Source organism: Sciurus vulgaris (genome assembly GCF_902686455.1).
Source record: "Sciurus vulgaris genome assembly, chromosome: 15".
NCBI lineage: Eukaryota > Metazoa > Chordata > Mammalia > Rodentia > Sciuridae > Sciurus > Sciurus vulgaris.
This window is the reverse complement of record NC_136476.1, coordinates 77,099,602-77,126,032: the sequence shown is the minus strand read 5'-3', so window position 1 is coordinate 77,126,032 and position 26,431 is coordinate 77,099,602. Positions and strand designations below refer to the sequence as shown.

The window sequence follows — 26,431 nt, the reverse complement described above, 5'->3', positions numbered from 1 at the left end:
CAGTAAATGCATGCTTAGCACAGTGGCCAGTATACCGCAAGGGTCCACTTAAGTGGTGTCTGCTAGCATTCAAAATAGTGAAAAAGTCTCAGAGACCAACAGCCGTAGAGCTCCAAGACACACACGCACCCGCACCCGCACCCCAGCTGATTCCACGCAAACCTGCGCACTAAGTTCCCAGGGAGGCGAGGACACGCGACTGCGCTTGCGCATCAGTGCTTTCCCCCGCCCCTTCAGTCGCGAGTCTAGTGGGGCGGGCCTCGGCGGCTGCTCGACGAGTAAAAAGGGGAGGACCGGGAAAGGGGCGTGGCCAGAGGGCCGACCTCCACCACCTTCTTCCGGGCTCCGCCAGCTGCGCGCGCATCCTCCCCCCTTCTTTTGTGGTCCGGCCCATTGCGAGGGTGACAGGAAACCCTGTGCAGGGAGCGCCGCCATCTTGGACCAGCCCGAGGAAGATCCTGAGGGAGCCGCAGGAGCAGTCGCCGCCGTCACCGCTGCTGCCGCCGGCGCGTCTGCACCTCTTGGCTAGCCCGCCTACCTGCCGGGGCTCGGCCAACCGCCCCCGCCCCCTCTCCCGCCGCGGCCGCACTCCTCTTCCTCGTCCTGACGCCCCCCTCCCGCCCGGAAAGCTGCCCAGCCACCAGCAACCCCCCAGGTAACCCAGGCCTTCCGCAGTGTCCGTCCGGCCCGGGCCTCCTCGCCTGGTCCTTGCAAGGGGCGGTGGCGGCAGCGAGCGGGCCGCGGCGGGCGGCGCCCGGGCCAGGCCCCGCAGGCCGCAGCGAGCCCGGGTCGGCGGAGGGCGCCGCGGCGCCGGCCTGACAGGACGCGTGCGGGGGCGCAGGTGTCCCCTGCGCCGCCCGGGTCCCCTCGTGCTGCCCGCCGGGCGCAGGGCTCCCGGGCGTGCGGGGAAGGGTGTGTTCCGCCTCTCCTTCCCCGCCTCCCGGGCAGAGCCGCGGCTCCCGCGGGCCCCTCTCTCCCGCCGCTGTCCCCGCGGCCGCAGGCCTCCCCCGCAGTGTTTACCCACGCGAGCCGCGCCGCCGTCCACCCACGAGCCCCAGACGTGGCATTCGCACCCCATAGGCCGCATCTGGTCCCGAGTACAAAAGGCAGCAGCCCGTAGCCTCACCGGCATCTTAGACTAGCTCCCGTGCCCTTGTCGATGTGGGTAGCGGGTCTAGACCCGGCTGGGGACGGGTCTGTGGGTCTGTGCTTGCCGGGTTCTGGATTTGGTGAGCCTCTGTAAGTCCCGTGGATTTCGTGGAAGGCTCAGAACCTACATAGCATTTAGAAATGATGAAGAAAAAAGTTTTGGCATTTCCAGAATTTAAAAAAAGAAGACGCAACAAGAACGTTTCGAGGGTCTGCACTCTGCTGTGTGCCGGGCACAGAGAGCTGTCTATACTTATGCTTATATGGCCTCACGTCGTCCTTGAAGATAGGGTTGCATTGTTCCCCATTTTACAAGTGTGGAAACTGAGGCCTGAAGTTGTGATGTAGCTGGCTAACGATGGTACACACAGACCGACTTCTCTCCACACTGTGGCTGGTGTTCTCTATATTATACTCCAAGTTAGTCCAGAGACCCTGTCTGGTCGTGTCTGACAACTGAATTCCTTTTTTCCTCTGTTTGCTCTGGATGATAACTGATTACCCTTTTATGACCTGGAGTCTTCAGGTCAGCTGCTACACTGCCAAATCCTCATGCTCACAAACCTTGGAGGAGATATTGCAGGATTTCCATTTCGTTTGTGAAGTAGTAGTTTCCCAGAAGGCAGGTGTTTTCTTGGTGTTCCCGCAGCAAGTGTCAGAGCTCAAATTTGAACTCTTGGAAAATTTACTATTTAGTGCATTACTGATCCAACTACCTTTTTTTATTTGGGTACAGTTATTGAGGACAAACTTGACCTTACAATAATCCAACTTCCACTTCTTTCTCTCTCAAGACTTTCCAAAGTTTTTTTCCAGAGTTCTCTTTTGGTGATTTTACTTGATCATGACTTGAGGCATGTAGTAGTTAAGGTTTTGTAGTCCACCTGCCTAGTCCCATTTCAGTATTGTCCCTTCCTAGATAAGTGACCTTATGTGAGTGAGTTAATCCCTCAGACTCAGTGTCCTTATCTATAAAAGGAGTAATTGTACCTACATTTTAGATTAAGTGGGATTTAAGGAAAGCCTTTTGAAAGTTGCTCAATTTAAGTGACCCAGTGCCTGTAATGGGTGTGTGATATCTGTTGTATGAATGAGTGGAGCAAGTCTTTAGAGAGCTGAAGAGTTTGACTTTTAAAGAGTGGGCTTTAATCCTGGCTCTGCACTTAGTAGTATATAACCATGGGTATATCATTTCTCTGACCTAGTTTCCTTATTTGTAAAAGGAGTTTTTAAGATTAGAGATTGTTTATAAAGTAGTTGGGATATAATAAGTACTCAGTAAATGGCAGTGATTATAAAGATGTAAAGCCTTAGATTCTGATATATTAAAAATTCCTTGGTTATGTGCATATATGAAAATAGCATGATGAATCCCACTATTATGTATAATTATAATGCACTAATAAAAATTCCTTGGAATTAAAGCTATGTTTTCACTTTTTATATTTCCTGTTAAATTTTATAATTGTTGCATACTTCAACTTTCCAACAGAATTGTGTTCTTAAAAGTAATTTTTGTAATTATCAAATATCTTTCTTAATCTTAGTAAGATTCAAGATAACAATGTTAAAACTAGGACTATTGAGAGATATTCCACTTTAAAAAAAAAAAAGCTCATAGCATTTTTATGTGGTTAAAAGTCAGTGGCATCTGCCTTCAGTTCAGTGACTTGGAAGACTAACTGGAGAATCGAATGGTAAGTCTCTCTCAATATAAAAAATGAAAAAGATTGGGGGTGTAGCTCAGTGGTAAAGCACCTCTGGGTTTAATCCCCAGTACCAAAGCAAAACAAGTGTCAGCCATGGTAGGAAAAAGCAGTTTGCAAACAGATTGGAGTTAATTATATTTTAGTTTTTAAGACCTTTTTATTCTAGACAATTTTAAATGTATACAAAATAGAGTAGTACATCGCCAGTAAAAAATTCACTGTTAACTAATCCTTTTAAACTCTAGTAGCAAGTACAGAATTTTGTTTTTTGACTGTTAAGTATTTATATGAACAAAGGTACTTCCTATTCAATAGCATACCATAATTAAATGGAAGATTTTGCCCTTTTTTTTTTGACACTTTAAGCAATCCAGTTATTATAATCATTCACATTAACTATTTTGTGAAATGTGAGTTTTTTTTCTTTTTTTTTTAAAGTGGGTCTCCAAAAAGGGGCGTATTATTTTCAGAACTTCTAATACTGTTGCAGAAAGGAAATTCACCACTCATTTTGATTAGATTAAGTTGTTAGCTGCAGAAGTTTTGTATCTACCTGACAGGTAGCATTCCACTTTAGTGGGCCTGTAAGTAAATTAGCATACTTCTGTTCTTGAATTCAAGGAAGACACAATGTTATCTTTTTTGATCATTGTATTATCAAATCTAGCACAATGCTTTGTGCTCAGTAGATAATATTTTCATGATTAAATCACAAAAGCAGTCCATCTTGGTGCTTGTGTTTATAGGTAAATGTATTGCTTATTGGAAAAAACAAAAACAAAAGATCCTGAACAGTGAGGCGAAGAAAGACTTCAGATCACCAGGAATATTTAGTGGGTTGCTTTTCCCATGCTGTCTTGAATCAGCCATGTAAAAATTTTACAGTAACATCATATGCTCTAAGAAGTAGAGTAAAATGGCCATAAAATAATGTGAAAGTGTATAAACAAACTTAGTAAGGAGTTAAACTATTAAAAAATGAAAAAAATCCTCGCTATTGGGTGTTATTTTTTTTATTTTCATACTTTGTGTATTTTAGAACACATTACCAAATGAAATAGTTTTTTCTTATGTTACTGCAGGAATGTATAAGGTTTATAATTTCCCTCTTTGCCCTTTATTCTCTCAGACATGTATTTTCTGAGTATGTGTGTGTTTGAAATGAGGTATGCTATCTCAAAACTGCAGCATTTTTAACTTAACAAAATCATTGATATGTTTCCAGATTAACGCACATAAGTCTAACTGGTTTTTAAACTGAATGTATATGATTTCATAGTACATATACATGTACTTTATTCGGCCATTTCCTTGTTGATGGGAATGTAAGATTGTTCTCATTTTTTTTTTTTTTTTGCTATAAAAATGGTGCATTAAGTGTATCACACAGCCTTATGGACTGAAGTTTTTGTTTCTGTAGAATATTTTTAAGTGGATTTGGGAACCAAAGGATGATTTGGATTATTTTGAAGATGTTTAAATATACCGATAACTTTACAGAAGTGTGGCATTCAGAGTTCACATCTCTGTGCCTGCACGTTGCAAAACTAGTCATTTAAATATTTGTATAATTAGGACGGTATCTGATTTAGTAAATGAAGACCGTGTGTTCTTCTTTTGGCACAACAGTGACTAATGTTTATATGGAAATATGTTTATGAGTTTGTTAAGTGAAAAACATGTGTTTTATGTGTTGACATACCCCATCTTAAAATATATGTCTGACCTTAATAGTAGTATGTTTCATATTCAAGATATAAAGCTGAAAAATCCTTTGTTAAAGCCAAATTAAGTGTAATGCTTAACATAAGAGGGATCATTTGACTACATGGAACAATTTGGGTTTGTTATGCATTTAGTAAACATTTCTCTTGACAACTGGGAAATTTTATCTGTCTACCTGTATATGCCATTTAATTAGGTCCTTTAGGGAAAACCATGGCTTTGGAATCAGGCCTGGGTTCAAGTTTTAGCTCTACCATTTACTACCTTGTAACACTGGTTAAATTAGCAGATATCTCCAGACCTCAGTTTCTTCAAATTTAACATGACAGTAATGATTCTACAGAGTTGTGAGAGTTAATGAATTTATGTAAGACAATATAGGGAAAAGTAATGCACATCATCATGTGGTTTACTCTCAATCGTTAGTTTTCATGAAACTTTTTAAAGTAGATAAATGATAATGACTGCTAATATTACTGTTCATTTGTACCTACAAATTTTTATCACAATGCATCTTTTGCATGTAATTGTTTTATATTTCTTACTCACAATATTAAATTAGGACCAAGTGAGTGAACTGAGAAAGCTCTGTGTCCCAAAGCAATACCACTGAGTTTTTCATAACCATGTGGAGGAGGCGGGAATATGTAGTGGTTAAAGAGGAATCTCTGCAGACAGACAGTGTCAGATGCTGTAGTGTCATGTCCACTTAAATTGTGGCCTGGACATGTTACTGACCTGTTGCAACTATTTCTCATCTGTAAAATGAGAGATAATAGTAACTATTTTGTAAGGCTAGTAAAGATTAAGTGAAATACATGTAAAATGTTTAGCATATTGCTTGGCACATGTTCTGTACCCAGTAAATGATAACTGTAACAATTGTGTTTGTTGTTAGTTTACAAATTGTTCATCATGTATTTGATGATGCCTGTTGTCTGAAATATAGTAATTTTTTCCCCTTGTAAATCAGAAGTGGCTTGATGTGGTGGTCCACTTCTTTAATCCCAGCTACTTAGGAGGCCAAAGCAGAAGAATTGCAAGTTTGAGGCTAGTTTTGGCAACTAGGCAAGACCCTGTCTCAAAAAGGATTGGGACTGTAGCTCAGTGGTAGAGCCCTGGCTAATAGTAAAGCCCTGGTTTAGTCCCTATCAACACACATACAAAATCAGAAGCATTAAAGGAGATCTTGTCTGTATGTCATCTTTATTTAAATGCTAAAGAAGTGGAAGTGCATTTCTGATCACATCAGGAGTTGTATACAAGTTATAGAACATTACCAAGGTGTTTTTGTTTGTTTGTTTGTTTTTTCCCCACTCCACGTAGTGGAAATTGTAGTGTTGAGTGGACTTGTGTTTTCAGAGTATTTGAATAGACCAACATTTCTTGCCCCTCTTTTGGATCTTTTAAGTTCTCAGAAGGTAAAGCAAAAGCAAAAAAAAAAAGGAAAAATTTCCCTTTACAAAGCTACGCAAAGGTATGCTTTTCACTAACTAATTGGTGCTGTTTGGTGTTTAAGAAATGAGACCGAGAAATCCTTTTTTAAAGTAATACTAAGCATAGGGGCCCCTTGAATATAGTTCTATTGCAAATATATAGTTGACTGAATATAAACTATTGGAATGTTTTTAAACCAACCAGTTTTTTATGTTGGAGTAAAAAGAGCCGGGGTATGTTGGGTTAGCAGCTACGGTGTTAGGTATTTTGTTTCCTTTTTTATATAGAAATTAGTAAGTTTGAGTAGTTTTCCTCTAATTCTGTTTTTAGGTTTGTTTTTGTTTGTTTTCTTAAAGAAACTTGAGCCCCAAAATTGTGTGATGAGGTAGAGGCAAAGAAAAGTGCTTGTATTCAATCTGAAGTAGTGATTATTTTGTTTATACTATATTGATTTTCTAATTAAAATTCTCAATTTATTAACTTTGTAGATATTTAATTAATGAATGCTTTGTGTGATAATAAGCAAGTACACAAATTTGTAAAACTAGAATTGGGTTATAATTTAATGATTAGTCTTTTGAGCATTTGAGGTAGAAATTGGGATTGTTTGAGGCCATAATTGTGTGTGTGTGTGTGTGTGTGTGTTGCTGGGGATTGAACCCAGGTCTTTATACTTCCTAAACCTGTGCTCTACTACTGAGATTCAGCCCCAGTCCTTGTAATTGTAATACAGTAAAATAGAAGGGAGCAAAGTATATACAGCTGTAACTTTTAGAAGATGGAAAGAAAATAGGAAAATTAAGGGAAGGAGCACGAGAGAAACAGTAATTCAAAAGTGACTATTTACTTTTACTGAAGTTCAAGTAGGGGAAGAAGCGTATAGGAGTTAAAAATTAATTAGAAAAAAAGTGTACTCTTTTCATGGAGAAAAGTAATGCAGGTTAGGAAGTTAATAACCTTTAAAAATCATTTCTAATGCAAGAGGTTTTTTTGTGTTTGGCATCTGGTTCAGAGATCTGGTGAATAATCCAGACCAAGTTCAACCTCAAGACCAAGTTCGTTCTTAAAAGTTTTAAGTCCCTAGTGGCTGGAAAAGAGATGGAAAGTGATATTCCAAATCAGAGTTAATCTAACTCGAAAAACTCCCTTTCCTGACAGAACTGGTTAAGGGAGTTTTCTATGATGTAGAAGACTGATTGTAAATGTGTTACAACATGCCAGACTGTAATGGGGAGCAAGGAATCTGCTTGTACTGAATGAAATGCATTAGCTAAATGGGAAGACTAAACTGTGTGAAGTGATTGTTTAATAACTTGCTCTAATTAAGAACTTCCTCTTCCTTGATAATGATTCACTTATTGTGAATATTCTTTCTACAGGTAAATTTTGTTATTTATATAGAAACTTTCCTTGAAATTTGGTATAATTTCAATAGAGGAATTTCTCTAGTCATATCAGATATCTTGCTTGTGTAATTTGATATTGACCAGCACAGTACAAATCAAATTTTAAAAAATACTGTAAACCAATTTTCAAAAAATGGGTTTTTATATTTATATCATTTGTATATGTATAACTGATGAGAATAAACTTTATTAGAAGTTATTGCCATTATTAGAATTACCCCTTGTTTCTCTGGCACCAGCACAGTGTCTGACACATTAAAGGCATTCATATGATTTGTTTGGAGAAATTTTTGTTGTCATTGTTGAGATGGCATCTCACTGTGTTACCCAGGTTGGTCTTGAATTCCTGAGCTCAAGCAGTCTGCAGTCTCAGCCTCTTGAGTAACTGTAACTATTAGGTGTGTGCCACCACACCCTGCTGAGAATTTTTTTTAAAGTTCTTAAAATTGGAAACAAATTAGAGTTCTTTAGGTTAAGTCTGTGTGAAGGTAATGAATGGGCTGTGACCTTTTGAAATATCTTTATATATAAACTTTCAAATTTTACAAGCACAAGTAAATTTTTCTGGTAGTATTTCTCAGCATCTATTATTTCTTCAGCACACCCCTAATATATTATTAATCTGCAAGTCCTGTGTTGAACCATATGAAATTGCCAATGATAATTGTCCTTTTAAAAAATAAAATACATAGTAACCATAGTTTCATGTAATTCTATATAATTCTGACATCATCTTGATTTGGAAATCATGTGATTGCTCATTGAATGCTCTGCTATTGATTCAGAGTAGACGATAAAAGTTATGTTTGTGTTTACTTTCTATCATTCTGTTTAAAATCCAACTGAATAAGTATACTGTCTGTAACTTTCTTGATCTGTTAACAGCAGAAGGGATGTTAAGGGGTGGAGGACTCTTTTTTTAGAGATTTTTTTTGGAAATTTTTCCAGAGTAACATTTCTTTTTAGATATTCCTAAAGTGAAATATTGGAGTTTTTTTGTATATATGGTGTCTCATATTTCTGTGGCTAGTGCATGATAATGTTAAAGCCCCATTTATTGAAGAGAATTGGTGTATTGATCATTGGTGAAGAGAATTTTACTCACTGTAACCAACATTTTGTTTGCATTCAGTGTACTTTATTTTATATATGTGTGTGTGTGTATATGTATGTGTATATATATATATATATGAAATAATTTACAGTACCTGTATCTTTTTAAAGGCTAGCAGTGATAAGTTTGGATAACTTGTGTATACGTTTCCTTCTGCAGTAACACAGTTTTCTTTGTTTTTAGTGCCACCATGGCAACTGCACCATACAACTACTCTTACATCTTTAAATATATTATTATTGGTAAGTTTATTTAACTTATACTCTAATTCCCTAAAGAATGTTGATATACAAAACATTTGTATACTTAAACATTTGTATATGTAAATATACCTTTTGCATTGTGGCCCTAGATACTTCTGTAGTATAGTGCTGGGTACCTTGTGAAGTGATCTTGGTTGTTCTTGAAGGCTACCTGATAAATTGTTAATACTAGGAATGAAGAATGTGATTAATATTTTAGTGGTGCTGAAATATTCTAAAAATTACTTGAAAATTCAGATATTCCCCTGGATTCCAAAAATAGGAAGAGAACATTGATTCAGAATAATTTCTGTAATACACATAAAATATAATATGGGTATATTCCCTTTGTTTCAAGATTTTGCCCAAATTGAGTCTTAATGCTTTTCAGTCATGTATAGTTGTAAGATAATAGTTTAAGTCCACACGCCTTTTGATGAATTTTTCACATTAGAACTTTTTGCTCTAATGTTTATGTAATTTTGTAATCCTCTCTTTACCAAGGGTTAGGGTTAGGGTTAGGGTTGCTGTAGTGTAGTCACGAATGAGATTTGTTTTGTCACAGTCATGTGATACAAATGCTTTTCTTTTATGGCATTCTATAAGAAAAAATATGAGAAAAAATATAGAAAAAATATGAGATAAGACAGAGGATCTAGTGATTCAAGCTTGCAAAATTTAGTTAAGTTTGTTATTTCTACTAATATGCTACCTCATTTGTTACTCCTTTGCATCTGTGTGTTCAGTTAAGGGGGTAAAAAACTTTTATACAGCTCAAAGTAGTAACATTTTCATAATTTCCCGGTAGAATTGATGGCTCACTGTTAACATAATAATTTATAACCAAATTCTCTTGCTGTTAAAGGTTGGAACTGGTCAGTGAAAATGTACCTACACATCTTTTTAATCTATTATAAAGAAGGGAAAACCACATTTTCTAAGTGTTCCAGAAACTTGTGATATGATATGGTAAGGGGCATAAGAGTCATCGCATATGATGATAATATAAAACTGAGAAATGTAATTGCTATCTTAAACTTCTTTTCTCTTTTTTAAATAGGGGACATGGGAGTAGGAAAATCTTGTTTGCTTCATCAGTTTACAGAAAAAAAATGTAAGTTCAATATATGAAGGAAAACTTTAGTAGCCTTCTTCATTGTCACATTTCTACTTTTTTAAGTCATTTTCAATGTACTTTATGAATTTAAATATAACTTTCCCTATATTTACACTTTTGTCTTTAGATACAATGATTTTTTTACTTTGGTATAGGTAAAATGAAACATTACCAAATTGAGTATTGTTTTTTTTTTTTGTTTTTCTGTGGTGCTGGGGACTGAACCAGTGCCTTGGACATGCTAGGCAGGCACTCTGTACCACCGAGCTACACCTTCAGCCCAGAGTGTTAATTTTTATATATGGCATATGATCAATCTGACTCACTTATTTAGATTTCTTGATGATAAAAATGTTATTTTTAAAAAATGCATAGAATAATGTCAAATTTAAATAATCTTTTATTATTCTTTGTTTTAGAAATGGATTATCTTATTATGGTACATTTGCTGCATATATCATTTGTTAACTAACCATTAGATATGAAATACTTAAAATGGAATTTTTTATATTTATGACCAGTTGATTAAGATTCAGAATACAACACTTACACTTTGGGTGATAAGCGAAGGGGGCAATTTGTTGTGATTGATATGCTAAACATAAGTGAAGTTGTTTGTATATGTTGAAGTTATTTCTATAGCATTTTTGTGCTACTTACCACAGAGATTTGATGTAACATCTTATGAAGTGTCCTTTCATCTGTGTAATTGTACCAGAGAATAGTGAGTTTAGGTTTTAAGTGATCTAATTATAAGGAAAGGACTTGTACTCTTGGCTTAGATGTATGTAACTTGTTAGTGTGTAATTATAAGTATTTATTAAATGTGGTGAGATGATTTTCTTTGAGACACTGATAATATTTTCCAGGGTAAAATTTGTTTGACTAACAATTCCTAGAGTCCTGAAATCTTTAGTTGATTTTTTTAAAATAGGTAATGATTGTCAGATGGCTCACTAGTATAATTTTGGCATTGTGAAGAGTTTATTAAAAATCTTATTTGTACATTGCAGATTCTTTTAGTCCAAGGGGTCAGCAAACAGTAGCTAGTGGGTTAAATCCAATTATTGCCTGTTTTTTAAAATAAAATGTTATTGGAACAGCCATGTCTATTTTACGTGTTGTCTGACTGCTTTTTTTTCCTTCAGAGGCAGGTTTGGGTAGTTGTGACAGAGCCCTTCTGGCCTACAAAACTTAAAAAAATCTATTGTTCGGTTCTTTCCAGAAGTTTGCTGACCCTTATACTAGTTCATTCACATTTCTCTGACTTCTAGTTCTTTGCTTCCCCCACCCTGTTTCCCATTCCCCAGTGGTAGAATTAGTCTAGAGCCTACAAATATTAGTCTTTTGATTATTCAGTGGATTTTCCCCAGTAGTCTAAATTTGAAGTTTTCTGAAAGTTGGGATATTATATTTTTTTCCCCCTCCTTAACAGTTATGGCTGATTGTCCTCACACAATTGGTGTTGAATTTGGTACAAGAATAATTGAAGTTAGTGGCCAAAAAATCAAACTCCAGATTTGGGATACAGCAGGACAGGAGCGGTTTAGAGCTGTTACACGAAGCTACTACAGAGGAGCTGCGGGTGCACTTATGGTGTATGATATCACTAGGTAAGAGGTGAATAACTTTTCAACCTTCATACTTGGGAATAGAAATCTGCTTTGAGAAATGTGGTTTATTTGTTATTGATTTAGGCTTTCTTTAGTTTGTAATTGGATGACTGAATGTATTTGGTTTTACAATTTAAGTTGCTTTGTACAACTTGATATAACATGTTGGTTTTTTTTCTGAAAGTTGGTACAATTGAAGAAAACTTTAGGAGATGGTGGGTGGAGCTAGTTGAAGAATACAGTTCTGAAAAGCAGCATCAGTTGAATTGTTTGAGAAGAAATGATTATATACGAAGCTTTCTTTGTTCTTTCACTTCAGTAGAAAGCAAGCAGGTCTTGAGGAGTTACTTCATTCAGCCTCTAGTGCTAAAATTGATGCCTTCTGAAAATAAGACCAAAAAGTTAAATATACAGTTTTGCTAATCCAGCATGATAGATTGCGAGTGTTTCTTATGCTAGCATCTGAAGGGAAAAGGGTGCTATTTTAATATATATAGCATCATTTTTTTTGACATTTAGATGGTGATTTATGTATAATACTTAAATATTTAATTGTTCATTTACTTAAATTCTTTTTTGTCCTAACATGGATTGAAGTGACTTTTAATACCACACGCAGCAGGATTAAATTTATATCAACATGGCTATTTCTGGAAACTCAAGGCACTTGATATAAAGTAACAAAACTGGACTGTAAGGTTTACTTTGGAGAACATGGAAAACTGTGCTGTTTGTCTCCTGTAAGCTAGAAAATGAACTGGATCACCTTTCATGTTGATGCAAAGCACCAATCAAAAGCAGCGTGACTCTCTCTTTTTAGGGGGTAGAGATAGGTGAGTGGGACCAAGCGATAATTACTTTGAAGCATATTTCTGTTTAGGAAATGCTTTATACTATTTCCTCTTATAGAGTTGCAGTGTGGATTAGCATATTAAGACCTTGAGAAATTCTTCAGTAAAGAAATTCCTTACTGTTTAACTTTGTTTAATTTGGTGTTTCCTAAGTTTATTTTATTGAGGAACACACACTATGGGAAATGCTGCCTTGGAATAAAGATGGTGTCTGATTGTAACTATAGTACCTAAAGTCTCAGTAAATTCTAGAACTGGGTGGTCTCAGGGAAAAACAGTAAAATAAGCCTTAAATGCTGTTTGCTTTAGCCTGGCTGTTGGTAACATGATCAGTAAATGGTATTATGTTATAAGACTATTTAAAAACCTGGCTATCTGTGTAGAAATGTCTTCCTTTATTAAAAATGCCTTGCATTATTAATAAATTTAAATATGGTGATTTATACCTAAAATGTAACTTACATTTAAAATGTTTTTGCTTTTAAACATCTTTTAAACATATAGTAAAATATGTCTATTCAAGTCATCAAAAGTACTTCAGGTAGTAACAATAGAATGTCCATCAACTGATGAATGGGTAAATATATGGTATATCCATACAATAGACTGTTTTTCAGCTATAAAAACAAATGAAGTACTGATACATGCTTCATGGAGATGAACCTTGAAAAACATGCTAAGTGAAAGAAACCAGGTAGGGAGGCCACATATTATATGATACCATGTATGAAATATCCAGAATAGACAAATCCACAGAGACAGAATATTGCCAGGGCATGCGGAGTTACTGGGAGGGTTTCTCTTTGGGGTCATGTAAATCTTGTAGAATTAGATAGTGGTAATCAGTGCGCAATTTTGAATACACTAAAAACATCTAAATTATATACCTTAAAAGGGTAAACTTCCTGATGATTGTATTTCAATAAAAGTGCATGTAATTGTTACAGATAACAGGTACTTCAGGCTCTACACAGTGCTTTCTTGACTGACACTTTATAGTGACATTGATGTTGGCATCATCGACACCAGTTTTCCTATTCTTAATACTTGATATTTTGTAAACTTTCAAGTCCCTGCTTTAATAAGACTTTTAATTCTTGGCATTAACTGTGATTGTTATGGGATACATTTCTAAATTGAGAGCAGAGCTTATCAATCATTGCAGTTGTTTTGCCAAATCAGTTTTGATATATATCTAATGTCCACCCTAAAGTTAGGAATATTTTAGTACTTTTTTCAGTACTAGAACCACCAGTTAATGGGTATTTGAATGATTCTTTATTCATAGATAAAAAATTATAGTGAATTTCAAATTAGTAACCCAACAATTACCTGGATCATTGGCAGAAGTGAAGGTACATGTAAATAATATGATTTACATGATCTTGATGCTACTAACAAAGGATGTGTAGACTTTTCTTTTTACCAGAGTGGTGGCAGTTTATAACAATTCACTCTTCCTGTCAGCTTTGAAATTTTTAAATTCATCAAAATCAGAATAAGTCTGTTTGGATTTAGTTATCATTTGTGTAAGAAATAAAACATCCCTATGTGTGTGAAGTCACAATATGCTGGTACTGCCAACATTGAGCAGTGGTAAGGCTTGTGCTTTTTAAAAATGATATTTGAGTGTTGTTTACTTAGAACATTTTAAACCATTAGGGAAAAGGTGCTATCTTGATATGTGACATCATTTTTTGACATTTTGGGTCTGATTTATGTATAATTTGAGATAGTCAAAAAAAGGGAAAAAAAGCATCTGAATAAGGAATTCTTCTCAGTTCCCATTGGGGAAAGAGTAAATATTTGGAATAGTAAATATTATCTGAGCACTGGCATTTAGAGATCATGGAATATATTCAATACAAGGCTAACCTAGAAACACTTTAAGGACACATGGTATGTGTGACAGGGTTGTAGATCTTGATCTGAATCCCTATGGCCTTCTCTTTCCTTACATGGCATATGAGTAAGATGGATTAATGTTCAGAGTCTAAAAATCAGAAACATTTTTAACTTCATAAATTATAGCTTGACTTCTTTGTTTTACTCTGTATATTATCATACATTACAAATGTTCTTTAGCAATGGAGTTAAATTTGATAATTCCTTTTAAGTTGAAAATAGCATTAGTAAAAAATGCACATAATATTCTGATAAACCTATAGTAAAATCAAGTGGAAGCATCATAAGTTGGACCATTTGTATTTGGATTTGCTTGCTATCCTGGGGCCGACTTGGCTAGTGCAAAATTAGCCTATGACTTTTTAAACTTTTGCTTGAAGAAAGTAGAGAAATAGGACATTTGAATCTGGAAATGCCGCTGGGTAAAAAAGAATGCAAAGTGAGGCTAAACTTCCTTTCTGATATCTGAGAACTTGAATTTCCAGTTGAGTGTACAAAATACCCTTTTAAAACCAGTTTTTATGCTTTATAATTAACTTACTCTTTAAATTATTACTAAGGAAAGATGAATTACGTACCAACTTATACTGCAATTGTTTGGTTTCTAATTGAAAATTAAAACGCAAAAAATGTTTTCTATTGAATGTGTCATTGACTAGGCATTTTGGTACTATGTTGTGTCCATTTTGTGGTTGAAAATCTGAATAATTTCAAAATAATCTTGATTTTGACTTCAAATTGTTCCATGCTTACTTACTGGTTTATTTATGGGTATACTTTAAGTGTAAATAATTTGATTCTGACATGTCTTTAACATAGTTGTTGGGTGTTATTTATTTAAACATAATGAGTTTAGCTAGGTTTTTAGAAAATTACATGGTTGTATTTCACAACTGTTCTTCAGAGTAACTTGTCTAGTCAAAGTAAAAACACTCTTAGGATCTATTGACTAAAGCGTGTATTTTAAATATTTGCCGAAGTTTCTTATTTTCTGTTTAAATGGTAGTTGTATGTGGAAGTCAACAAAATTAAACTTTAATTTTTGCAGAAGAAGTACATATAACCACTTAAGCAGCTGGTTGACAGATGCAAGGAATCTCACCAATCCAAATACTGTAAGTTAAATGATATCTTACTATACAGAAAAGTTAAGATCTAAGCTAATCCAAACAGGAAAGCCTTTTACTGGTGAGATTTTTATATTTGGGTATTAGGAATGAGGTTTTTTGTTGTTGTTGTTGTTTTTGTGTGTGTGTGTGTGTGTGTTGTTGTGCTGGGAATCAAACCCAGAGTCTCATGCATGCTAGGCGAGTATGCTACCAATGAGCTATATCCCCAGCCCCAAGAATCTTTATTTTATTCTTAAATTAACTGAAGAAAACTTAACATTTTTTCTAGTTCTAATTGCTCCAGGTTTTCTGTTTTATTATAATTGGTTTTTTTGTTCATGTTTGTGGTTTAAAAGGGTACACAGGACTGTTTTGCTGTGAGTCTAGTTATTTCAGGTAAAATGTTAAAGATACTTATTGTATAAGGTCCATGAAGGAATGTAATAATCAAATTAGGCATGTCCTTCCTGTCTCCTTTATACCTACAATCTAACCAGATCTTCAGAAGAAGAAAATAAATCTCTTCCTGGAGGTCTAGCTCATAAATTACATTTTCTATAAAGTTGCCTTTGGCTTCTATATAGAAGTTATAGATATTCTCATTTTGATAGATATTCTCATTTTGTTGCCAGTATGTTCTATACCTCTGTGATATTAGCATGCCACTTTGTGTGTCCCCTCTCCATGAGATGAGAAGCCTGATTTTGAAATTCTTAAGTAATTGGGAGGGAGACATATTCCTCTCTCCTTACCTCTCATGAAGCCAAGGCATTGGTCTAGTTAACCATACTGCAGGCAATTTTCCTTGTTTTGAGTACCTGTCTTATAGCCCTGTATTAGGTGATTTTGACTTTTACCAGACTTGATTTTTAAAAAAATTGGTATCTTTTTTTAAGTGCTATTCTTTAAAAGACTAATGGATTATAGGTTAGGATTTCTTTCCTTCTCAGGGGGCATTTGTTCATATTGAGTGAAGAATGCTTACTTTTGTTGTACTGCTTGATTGATGTCCTTGCAGGTTTACATTTGGGTCAAAGTGATTATTTACTTCACTGGACACAAATTTTTGAAAGTGTAAAAGCCAGGTGCAGTAATTTCACATGAAAAAAATTTAACTGATGGAAGCACCTTTTAATTGACCCCCTACCTGGATTACTATATCTGTTTGGAAGGGGAAAGGACAGGGAGATTTTGATGTGCAAAATAAGCTTTTACACACACACACAGCATACCTCTGACAGCTGGTCCTCCAGAAGGCACTGCCCCATAGAAAGGCCAAAATCCTTTGCTATTTCAAGACTACACACTGTTTTCTTAAAACTTCGCAGAGCTTTCTTTAACTTTAGCATAACTTTGCTTGTATAGATGGTTCCAAATTGAATATTAAAAGGTGTGCAATATTTTGCCCTGAACTTGAGCCCATAGCATTTGAACCCTGACCCTCATCCTCAGTTGCCCCCGTGGATACACATTTGTGTTTACCTGCTATGAACTTAGTCCTGCCTAGAGATAGTATAGTAGGAGAGTCTTTGTCTGCAGGTCACAGTGAGGGTTTCCTATTGGTTCTAATGTTCTCCTACCACTGACCCAATGAGTGGCTTTTGGCAAGTCCCTTTGCCTTATTTGGGCTTTAATTTCCTATGTGTCACCTGAAGGAGTTGGAACTAATGGTTTTGAAACTTTCTGATAGTCCCAGAACCTTTTATAGATATGTATATATAAATAAACATATATGTATGTGTACATATACATATATATATACGTGATTTAGTAATATTACTCAATCTTTGGCCTATACCAGAAGTGAATAGACTGGCCAGTGGAATCACATCTGACCCACAGCCTAGTTTTGAATGGTTTGCAAAGCTAAGGATGCTTTTACATTTTTAAGGGGTTAGTAGAAAACAAAAACAAAACAGCAAAGAATATGTAGGCCGGGTATGATGGTACATGTCTATAATCCCAGCGATTGGGGAGGCTGAGGCAAGAGGATCGCAAGTTCAAAGGCAGCCATAGCAACTTAGCGAGATCCTGTCTCAAAAGAAAAGATAAAATGGGCTGGGGATGTGGCTTAGTGGTTAAGTGCCTCTGGGTTCAATCCCCCCAGTACCAAAAAAAAAAAAAAAAAGTGGAGACCATATGGGGTCTACAACCTGAAAAATACACTACCTCTTCTTTACAGAAAGCTTGTTGAGCTCGGGCCTGTGTGACCTCGAAGGTCTTTCTTCCTACTAATGTCTTTATGATACTGTAGACCTGCCTGATGGGTAATTGCTAGTACTTGGTTGCCTTTTTGTTCTGTCAAGATTTTCTGGGTTTCAGAATTTGTGTGGTTGGTTTAAATGGTTCCTTTTGTTTTAAGATGTCTTTCTTTTGATTACAAATTAGGTAATAATTCTCATAGGAAATAAAGCAGATTTGGAGGCACAGAGAGATGTCACATATGAAGAAGCCAAACAGTTTGCTGAAGAAAATGGTGGGTTTCTTTTAACACTTAATGATCACACTTGGGAGAATTTCTAAGAGAAGTTGGGATTTTGATACTGCAGATTATTTGACAAATTTTTAAAAATGCAAACTAATCAAAAATCTCAAGAATGAGGAATAAAATGTGTTTCTACTTCAGTGAAATTCATTTTAGGAATAGTATAAGTAATTAATGAGAAATATTAAGATATAATCCCAATCAAAACCATACCCTCTTTCATACAGTAACTACGGGAGGGATATTGACAGCTGATGGGGAAACTTACTCAGATGTTACTGAAGAGAAACACTCTCGTGAGTTAGTTTGAAATGTCCTAATTACAGTCTCAATTTTATTTTTAGGCTTATTGTTCCTTGAAGCAAGTGCAAAAACGTAAGTATAGTTGAAGTGTCGATTATGTTTCAGTTATACTGTTTCTCAAAGTAGAACCATGTATACAAAAAGTATGTAATATACACACATTGTAGATACACACAAATAACTAATACATCTGTGTGTGTGTGCTGCTGGAGATTGAACCGAGGACTTTGTGCATGCTAGGCAAGCACTCTACCACTAAGCTACATCACCAGCCCCACTTGTAGTTCTTATGGCAGGAAGAACAATAAACAAATAGCCCTTCCCTTTTCACATTTAAAAATAAGGTGAACTTTTATTACTTAAAAGATTGTACCTTGATTGTACCCATTGGTAACCTGGGTTAATAAATGAAACTGTTTACATTTCAAAAGTGTTTGACTTTCATAACAGGAATTTGGCATATTGGATGCAAGTTTGGCTAACCTGTTCACATAATCTTAGGATAATGTTAAAAAGCATGACTTAAAGGAATCATCTTCGTGTGTGTATGATATTGGGCTTTAACCCCTGGGGGCTCTAACACCCAGTTACACCACCCCCAGCACCACCACTGTGTTCGAAATAGGGTCTTGCCAAGTTGCTCAGACCAGCCTGGAACTGGGAATTCTCTTGCCTCAGCTTTCTGAGTCACTGGGATTATGTGCCAGACTGGGAATATTGTCTAATCAGAGACTTGATGATCATTTTCTAATTGTTCTTCCATTGAATCCTTGTACTCCCAATCATTGTTCTTCATTTGTTAGGTCAAAAGTCCTTGCAAGTGACAAGTGGGGGCTAACTTATTTTTGTTTAGTCTTACCTGTGTTGTTAGTCCCAAGAGAACTGAAGTGTAAACATGGCTAAGCATGAGTGTGTTAGCATCATGTGATAAAAACAGGACCGTCCATGCTTGTCTGATCAGACAGTGCAAATCCTGGAATCCTGTTCAGCTTGTTTGGAGAAATTTCCATTTCTATTTGGCATACTCTCTCTGTTGTCACAGAAATGACCTATCTCAACCATCATGTTCTATGTTACATGCACCATTTTAATGATTAGAACACATGTAATGCCCAGATAGGGTTTGTGGAAACAGATGTTAGTATGTGTTTATTCACTTTCCACCAGAAATATCTTCCCACATTCTCTTAGCCCAGTCTTCAAGTAATCTCTTATTAGATAGCACTGGCTGAGTTGAAGACATCATGGTAGTTGACTAAAGGCTAGCAAAAAAAATCAATGTATAATGTGGTATTTATAGAAATCTATGGTTCTTAAAGAAAATTGTTAATTGCCTCTTAGGGGAGAGAATGTAGAAGATGCTTTCCTTGAGGCTGCCAAGAAAATCTATCAGAACATTCAGGATGGAAGCCTGGATCTGAATGCCGCCGAGTCTGGTGTACAACACAAACCTTCAGCCCCGCAGGGAGGTCGGCTAACCAGTGAGCCTCAACCCCAGAGAGAAGGCTGTGGCTGCTAGTGACCTCTTTGCTGTGGCCCCTCATTTGACCTTTCACCTCTGTCTGTTGGAAGCAGTACTTTTTACTGCCACGTTGTCTTCTGTACATCTTACTGGGTTTAATTAAAAAACAAAAAACAAAAAAACAACTCTGTTGTAAAAACAGTTTAACACAATACTAAACTGCTAAACAACTAGATGTAATCAGGTTATCAAAGGCAAGTAGAGTAATAAATCTCTCCTGCATGGTAAATCTAGAATTTTTTTTCCCCCCTCAATTGTCCTCGTGATAGATATGTCACCAATATATGATTTAAACTGAGCACTGATGCTGGACTTGATGATTTTTACCCTCCCTCCTTGGCAAGTCATTGTCTCACTGTACGGTTTAATTTGATGATATCTTCAGCCTTTCTCCCTATCTTTAACTGTTTTATGTTTGTTGTAACCAGTAAGTTCATTGCTGTGAAATGACTTCTGATGGTAGAGAAGGGTTTCTACAACCGCTTTTGTTTTGTTTTGTTTTGTTGGATAAATTCCCTGTTGTCAGGTGGCATTTTTCTTGATGAGGTTTGCTTCTGTCTTAGCCTTGCACAGGGAAAAATATCCATTTATTTTTTCTCTTGTGCTTAATTAATAGCTTTATCTTTATCTTTTTTTTTTTTTTTTTTTACACCATTTATCCTTTCCTCTTTAACAGAAAGTAAATATGTATAAAATTTGAAGGAACCGAACTAACAATACATCTTGTGTATATTATTTTAATGAAGAAAATAAATTGATTACTGGCATTGGAACAGTATAAAATACCAGTTTGTACAGTATGACCTGTATGTGACCATGTTACTCCCTGCCATTTCACACAAGGAAATAGACACAACTGCAGTTCACAAGTAATACTGGCTCCACCCCTTGGTGCTGGCAGTGTTTGGGGACATTATGCTGGAAAGAGCTCCTAGCGTCAGCGGATTAACACTAGCAGATTCTGTTCCATCTTTGCACTGTGGCTTACCTGCTGATTTTCTTAACTCTTCTCGTGCAATCGACAATGTGCTAACCTGCTTTTCTCTTTTTGTAAACATTTTGCATTATGGGCTGCATTCTTGCCTTACTGTATAGAAAAAGAAAAAAGGCTGGGTTTATTATTGCACATTTTAAGCTTTTATATCTTTATCTTCTTGGAATGGTCAAGATTGTGAACCAGATAGCCAGAACCATAGGTCTGCTGTTAAGGGATTTTAAATTGTGCATTTTTAACACCACAGTGAAATGAGATTATCTCTTGTGTTCATAGTAGAAGGGGCTAGTTTATGTCATGTTGGCATAAATCCTTTTGTAAAAGGGAAAGTGTTTCTAATGGCGTTTCAGTGTTTGTGCTGATACAAAGTAAGTTATTACTTTGCCCTAGGTGGTTTGGCCACTGAAAGAATACATATTTTAAGAGAAACAATCTTCCTTCTTTAGAAAATAGTTTGTTTTACTAAGTTCTTCACTTCTGTTGATTGATTTTTTAATCGTTTATGGTTCAGTGGCTGGGGATTGAGAAGTTACTGGAATTGTAGGATAGATAAACCTGATCATACTGTATAAAATGCACTCAGCTCAACTGTTGTGTTTTAAATACACATTTTAAATCCCTATTTACAGACACTAACATAAAATTACATCTTTCTGGGCTATAAACCTGTCGTAGTTCCAGAGTATTGTATAGTCAATGTTAAATAAAAGCCAAAACTGGAATGTGCAGAAAATAGGATTTGGTTTATTTGTGGACTCATTTTTATTTTTGTCTCTGTTAAACTTTTTTAAGGAGATTCCTGGAGTGGATTGGGATATTCTGTTAGGCTTACATTGGTCCATTTTGCTTACACTGTTGCATCACAAGGGATTTGCCCAGGGACCATGACCTGCTGGTGTGTGTATATAATTACAAAAACAAAACAAACAAACCACCTACTGGGATTTAAGGTAGCAATCACAAACTAAAGACTGCTTGTTTAGGTGCAATACCCTGATTCCCAAAGTTAGTTACAGTGGGTCTTAATTGTTTTTGTGACAGAAGGATTTATTCAGACTGCTGTACTCTTCATTTGATGTAACAAAATGCTATTAATCTAAATATTTGTAAATAAAGTACCTGTATCTAGATTAAATTAAAATTGGTTGCATTATTTTCTGAACTATGATAGGATTTATTTTCTTCAGGTGAAGAGTTTTTTGATGTAAGTGTTCAGTTATTATTACATAACTGTGCTTATTCATTGTATGAAGAGGTCTCCATATGCAGCATATAAAACCACATCAATAAGTAATTAAGCTAGTTTCGTCCTAATATTTACATAACCCTTGGATTATTTTCATTTGACCTTCAGTTTGAGGTCAGCATGTGTGGTGGCTGGTAGTGTTCTCCATTGACTGTACATGGGGCCAAATTTTATTATTTGCATGTGTGATCCCCATAATAAACTTGGGTGCTCAAAAGTAGAGGAGCAAATTGTCCTATTGTAACATCAGTGTGCCAGACACTGGGTAGTCCACTTTGGAGAGAATGCAATTCTTTTAATTTTTTTTTTTTTTTTTTTTTTTTTTTTTTTTTTTAATTGTAAACAAATGGGATACATGTTGTTTCTCTGTTTGTACATCAATTCTTTTAATTTTTAACCCACAAGAGTCTCCCGCTTGTGTGGTCACCTGCTTCTTTGGATTACTCATTGCCCTGCACCCTTGAGAAAGCCCTTGGATTAGTTATTGGTGCTCAGTATTATTTATGCGTTAGACATTCCAGTACAATGTTCAAGTTATTTTTCATGGATAATAAAATGTTTGATGCAGTAATGTTGATTTTATTTTTTGGGGGGGTGGGACTGGTTGGTGGCATATACAAATACTAGTTAGAGGCAGCAAAAAATTTTTTTGGAAAGATGTCTTTTGAAATCATGTATTCGGCGTCATAACATTAATTACCTCACTTCTCTAAATCCCTAAGGCCATAGTTTTTATAGAACTTCCTTTGCCCTTACATGCATTGTTTTAGATGTAACCTTTATAAAAATAGAATTGCCCAATTCACTTACCTTAAAGAGAAGACCAGATATCTTCCATTCCTGTTCATTTGGGTCTATGGAGAGGGTTCATGTGGCAGTTTAGTTACCCACATTCAGCACAGGCCTGGAAAACTGTCCCCTTGAAGAATGTCAGAACTGTGAATGGGCCAAGCCTTTAACCATTTTGCTAAGACTTGCAAAAATGAAGGAAAATGTAAATACAAAAAACAAACCAAGTTTTGTTGTAGAAATATGGCTTCTAGAACATAGTCAATAAATTGTATGTCACTTCCGTTGTCTTTATTGTAATTACATTTATGCAGTAGCTTAATGATCCAGTTCTAGCCCAACTTTAGGAATCTAAACCTTGGTGGCAAGGGATTATTGTACTGTGCTATTTTGTATGATAACATGGTATAATGCTGATTATGGCTCAAAAGCTATTTGGTGGCCTAGAAAACAGTTCTTGGGAAAAATTGAAACCTCATCTATTACATGTTTACCCTTTGGGAATAATTCTATTACCACATAACTGTGATGGTATTTTTTTCCCTGTAGTACTGGGGATTGAACCTAGGGGGCTCTATCACTGAGCTACATAACTGGCTCTTTTTTTTTATTTTGCTGAGGCTAGCCTCTTAATTTGGAATCCTTCTGCCTCCTAAGTAGCTGGGATTACAGATGTGTGCCTACCTGTTCTTGTTTTTAGAGAAATGTATAGATTATGGAATTGAGCTGTTAATTATAATTCAAAAGTTTAAAAGTCTTAAGTACAATATGAACTTATGACTGGGTTAGTGTCTATAAAAAATAAAGTTTTCCTAATTCCCCCCCCAAAGAATATTATTGGCCAAGGAAAAGTGTCTTAAGCATAATGGTCTTATAGTATTTTTGAATCAAGAAACATTCAAAGATGGTAAATATGACCAATTTCCAGGTAAAGGATGGTAAAACCATCTGGAAGATTGTCATTTTCTTGGAATTAAATTTGATGGCTTTCACATGTCATAGATGTGTGAAATATAAAGTTAGATGACAGACCCAAGTTGCTTGTACCTTTTATTTTTATATGAAAAATAAATTTTAAGCAGAACCCAAAAATAACTTAAAACTATATAAAAGAAGAGGGGCTTTAAGGTAAGTACATTCTTTGAAACTAGATTTTCCAGTGTACAGATTCAAATAATACAATTAATTAAGGTCAGCACTGTCTTTATAAAAACACATTCCAAGATTAAAAATTCAGCCATCTAGGAAATTGGTTTAAAGTGTTTACAACTATTCCCATATATACAAGTGGTTTACAAAAACATTGGCATTCGTGGTACAAGCACAATAGAGTGGGCTTTCAGCATCTTGATCCGCTGGATCTTGATAAAACCAAACGACGATGCAATCTGGGAGCTAGTGAGGTAGTGGAGAAAGGTTTGTCCTCAGCTGCGTTTACACAAGATAGTACAGTACTCATCCCAGTGGGCCATCCTTTTCCTACAGTGTAAGACAAAAAGGTGCAAAGGATGAATTCAGGCCTTCTGACAGTGAAAACTGCCTTATCAGAAATGATGGCACAGTGGCTGACAGGAAAAATCATACATGGAGTACCTCTGGACTTACTTTTCCCCCCCCAAGACTGAGGTCTGAACCCAGGCCCTGATGGGCTAAGTGCACTATCACTGGTCTACATTTCCAGCCAAAAAGTATTTTAAGATTAACCACTTCAAGATTATGAGAGAAAAAAGTTAAAGATTTTTTCATAAGACTGCTGGAATTGAAGATCATCCAATTGAAAGTGCTTGGTTTTAAAAGATCTCATGTGGGCTGGGGTTGTGGCCCAGTGGCAGAGCACCTGCCTAGCATGTGTGAGGCACTGGGTTCGATTCCCAGCACCACATATAAATGAATGAATAAAATAAAGGTCTATCAACATCCTAAAAAAAAAAAAAAAAAAAAAAAAGAAAAAAAGATCTCATGTGCTAGGGATATAGCCCAGTGGGAGGGGAGTGCTTGCATACCATGTGTTAAGGCCCCAGGTACAGTCTCCAGCTCGTGAGAAGGGGGAAAACAGAAGGAAAGAACTCTTTAACATGTACCCTGTGAGCAGGAAGCTGTTAATGGCATCCGTGCTGGTAAACGTCTGGCAGTTCTGATGGACCTTGTGGAACTTGGAAGGAGCCCTGGAAAGAAAGGAAATGTGCAATGGCTCACAGGCCAGCCCCCCACTCCAACCTAGTTCAACCTTTATTCCACGGAAGGCTGGATTTCAGCCCCAGGTTTTAAACCATTCTAGCCACCTTGCCCCTCCTCCTGCTCCAACATCTCATTTTCCTGCATTGGAGCATCTGAACTCTTGGGTGCAATCTTGAGCTGATAACTGAACCTGGCTCCTGACCCTCCACGTGCTCTTCTCGCAACTCTAGGCTGCAACTCTAGGCTGCTACGGGGCCCACCTGTTTCCATGCCTGGTGCTCATCCTCTTCCTTGACCCTGCTCTGAGGCTGTGATGGAACTTCTGGCCTTCACCTCACTTGGGTCTCACTACAGAAGGTGTTAATGTAATCATATTCAGATCTTGGCTCTGCTACTAATTAGTTTTTGTGACCTAGGTAAGTCACTTACTTGCCCCTCTTGGGCCTATTAAAGAGAAAGTTGTCCTTGAATTTCCTTGTGGTTCAACCATTACAATAAACGGCTCAGACTGGCCACTAATTCCTGGATTTGTCCTTTGCTACATCTTTGACCAGGTCATTTATCATTTTAGTATAAAAGGACATGCCGGGACGTAAAGATAAAATGGGATGTTATATGTAAAGGGTTCACAGTGTGTGTACATAATAGGCACTCAAAAACAGAAGCTATTTTCTGTCTCCTACAGTAATTCTGGTAACAGTTCAATGAGAATAGTTTCATGTTCCTCTTAACCTTATCTAGGTAAGTCGCACACAGGAAACTTTTGTGAAATTCAGTTTGTTACAGACCTACAGTTAAGAGATCTTCATTCAAATTTTTTATTGCAAAATAATAATAAGCACTATCATTATTATTAATAGTCATCTTTCCCCAGGACACAGGGAGACAGACAGATGAAACTCAAGACTCAAACTGGCCTCATCAGTCTAAGGACATGGAGGACAGAAGGAGCGGAATCACTGCATCCCTGCCAGCTCGCGCACTCTTTAGTGCTGATCCACTTCCTAAGCCTTCGGCTTTCCTTTTTGGATACCTATGAGCCAGGTGACTCCAGCTTTCCCACAGGCCACAAAAAACTGTCTTTGATAAACTTTTCCAGAGTTGAAGGTGGCATTTTGACCCTGGTCCTCTCTAGATCATGTATCCCAAAGCTTTCAAGTACTTCCCATGTAACATTAAACTCTGAGGGCTTCCTCTTACCTGACTTTGCCCGAGTGGACAGTCTTCTGCAAAGGAAGACTCCAGGTGAGACAGTGACGACGCTGAATCTGCAGAGGTGCTGGTGACCAATTCCCCTAAAGCATCCACTTGTCTCCTCAAGCTATGTAAAGTGCCCTCTGTCTGCTGCTTTCCTTTGATTAATACTTCCGCTTGCTTGGACATACAGCGGCGAAGCTGGGCCTGAAAGTGTTAGACAGAACAGGTTCTGTGCAGCAGACACGGGCCAGTGTTTGTTACACCGCTTCCTTATCCTCCACAGTAGGAGTGACTGCTGGAAATGCTGAGTCCTCAGAAACAACTGAAGGAGGTGCCAGGG

At 36.8% G+C, this 26,431-nt stretch overlaps 2 protein-coding genes across 8 annotated transcripts in view; one reads left to right on the top strand and one right to left on the bottom strand.

Annotated features, from left to right (window-relative positions):
* Nucleotides 1-388: 388 nt before the first annotated feature.
* On the top strand, nt 389-22,147 carry RAB14 (RAB14, member RAS oncogene family). Its single transcript, XM_079112285.1, has 8 exons — nt 389-655; nt 8,724-8,782; nt 9,843-9,896; nt 11,335-11,512; nt 15,317-15,383; nt 17,766-17,853; nt 18,207-18,237; nt 19,507-22,147. Exons 2-8 carry the CDS (start codon nt 8,731-8,733, stop codon nt 19,682-19,684), a joined length of 648 nt encoding a protein of 215 aa, XP_078968411.1. The 5' UTR covers nt 389-655; nt 8,724-8,730; the 3' UTR covers nt 19,685-22,147.
* Nucleotides 22,148-22,311: 164 nt separating this feature from the next.
* CNTRL (centriolin) overlaps nt 22,312-26,431 on the bottom strand; it is a 99,379-nt gene continuing 95,259 nt past the window's right edge. For all 7 annotated transcript variants that reach the window (XM_079113657.1, XM_079113661.1, XM_079113660.1 and 4 more), the window contains 3 exons: nt 26,095-26,295; nt 24,798-24,881; nt 22,312-24,195 (listed from right to left, as the gene is read on the bottom strand). In XM_079113657.1, coding sequence (XP_078969783.1) covers nt 24,816-24,881; nt 26,095-26,295 — 267 coding nt within the window. In that variant the 3' untranslated portion in view covers nt 22,312-24,195; nt 24,798-24,815. The remainder of the gene's footprint in view (nt 24,196-24,797; nt 24,882-26,094; nt 26,296-26,431) is intronic.

Excerpts from the sequence above, each read along its gene's own strand:
- RAB14 (XM_079112285.1), top strand. The coding sequence starts at position 8,731 with ATGGCAACTGCACCATACAACTACTCTTACATCTTTAAATATATTATT. Across the intron at positions 8,783-9,842 it reads CTTTAAATATATTATTATTG|GGGACATGGGAGTAGGAAAA; the intron begins GTAAGTTTATTT and ends TTTTTTAAATAG. Across the intron at positions 11,513-15,316 it reads ATGGTGTATGATATCACTAG|AAGAAGTACATATAACCACT; the intron begins GTAAGAGGTGAA and ends TAATTTTTGCAG.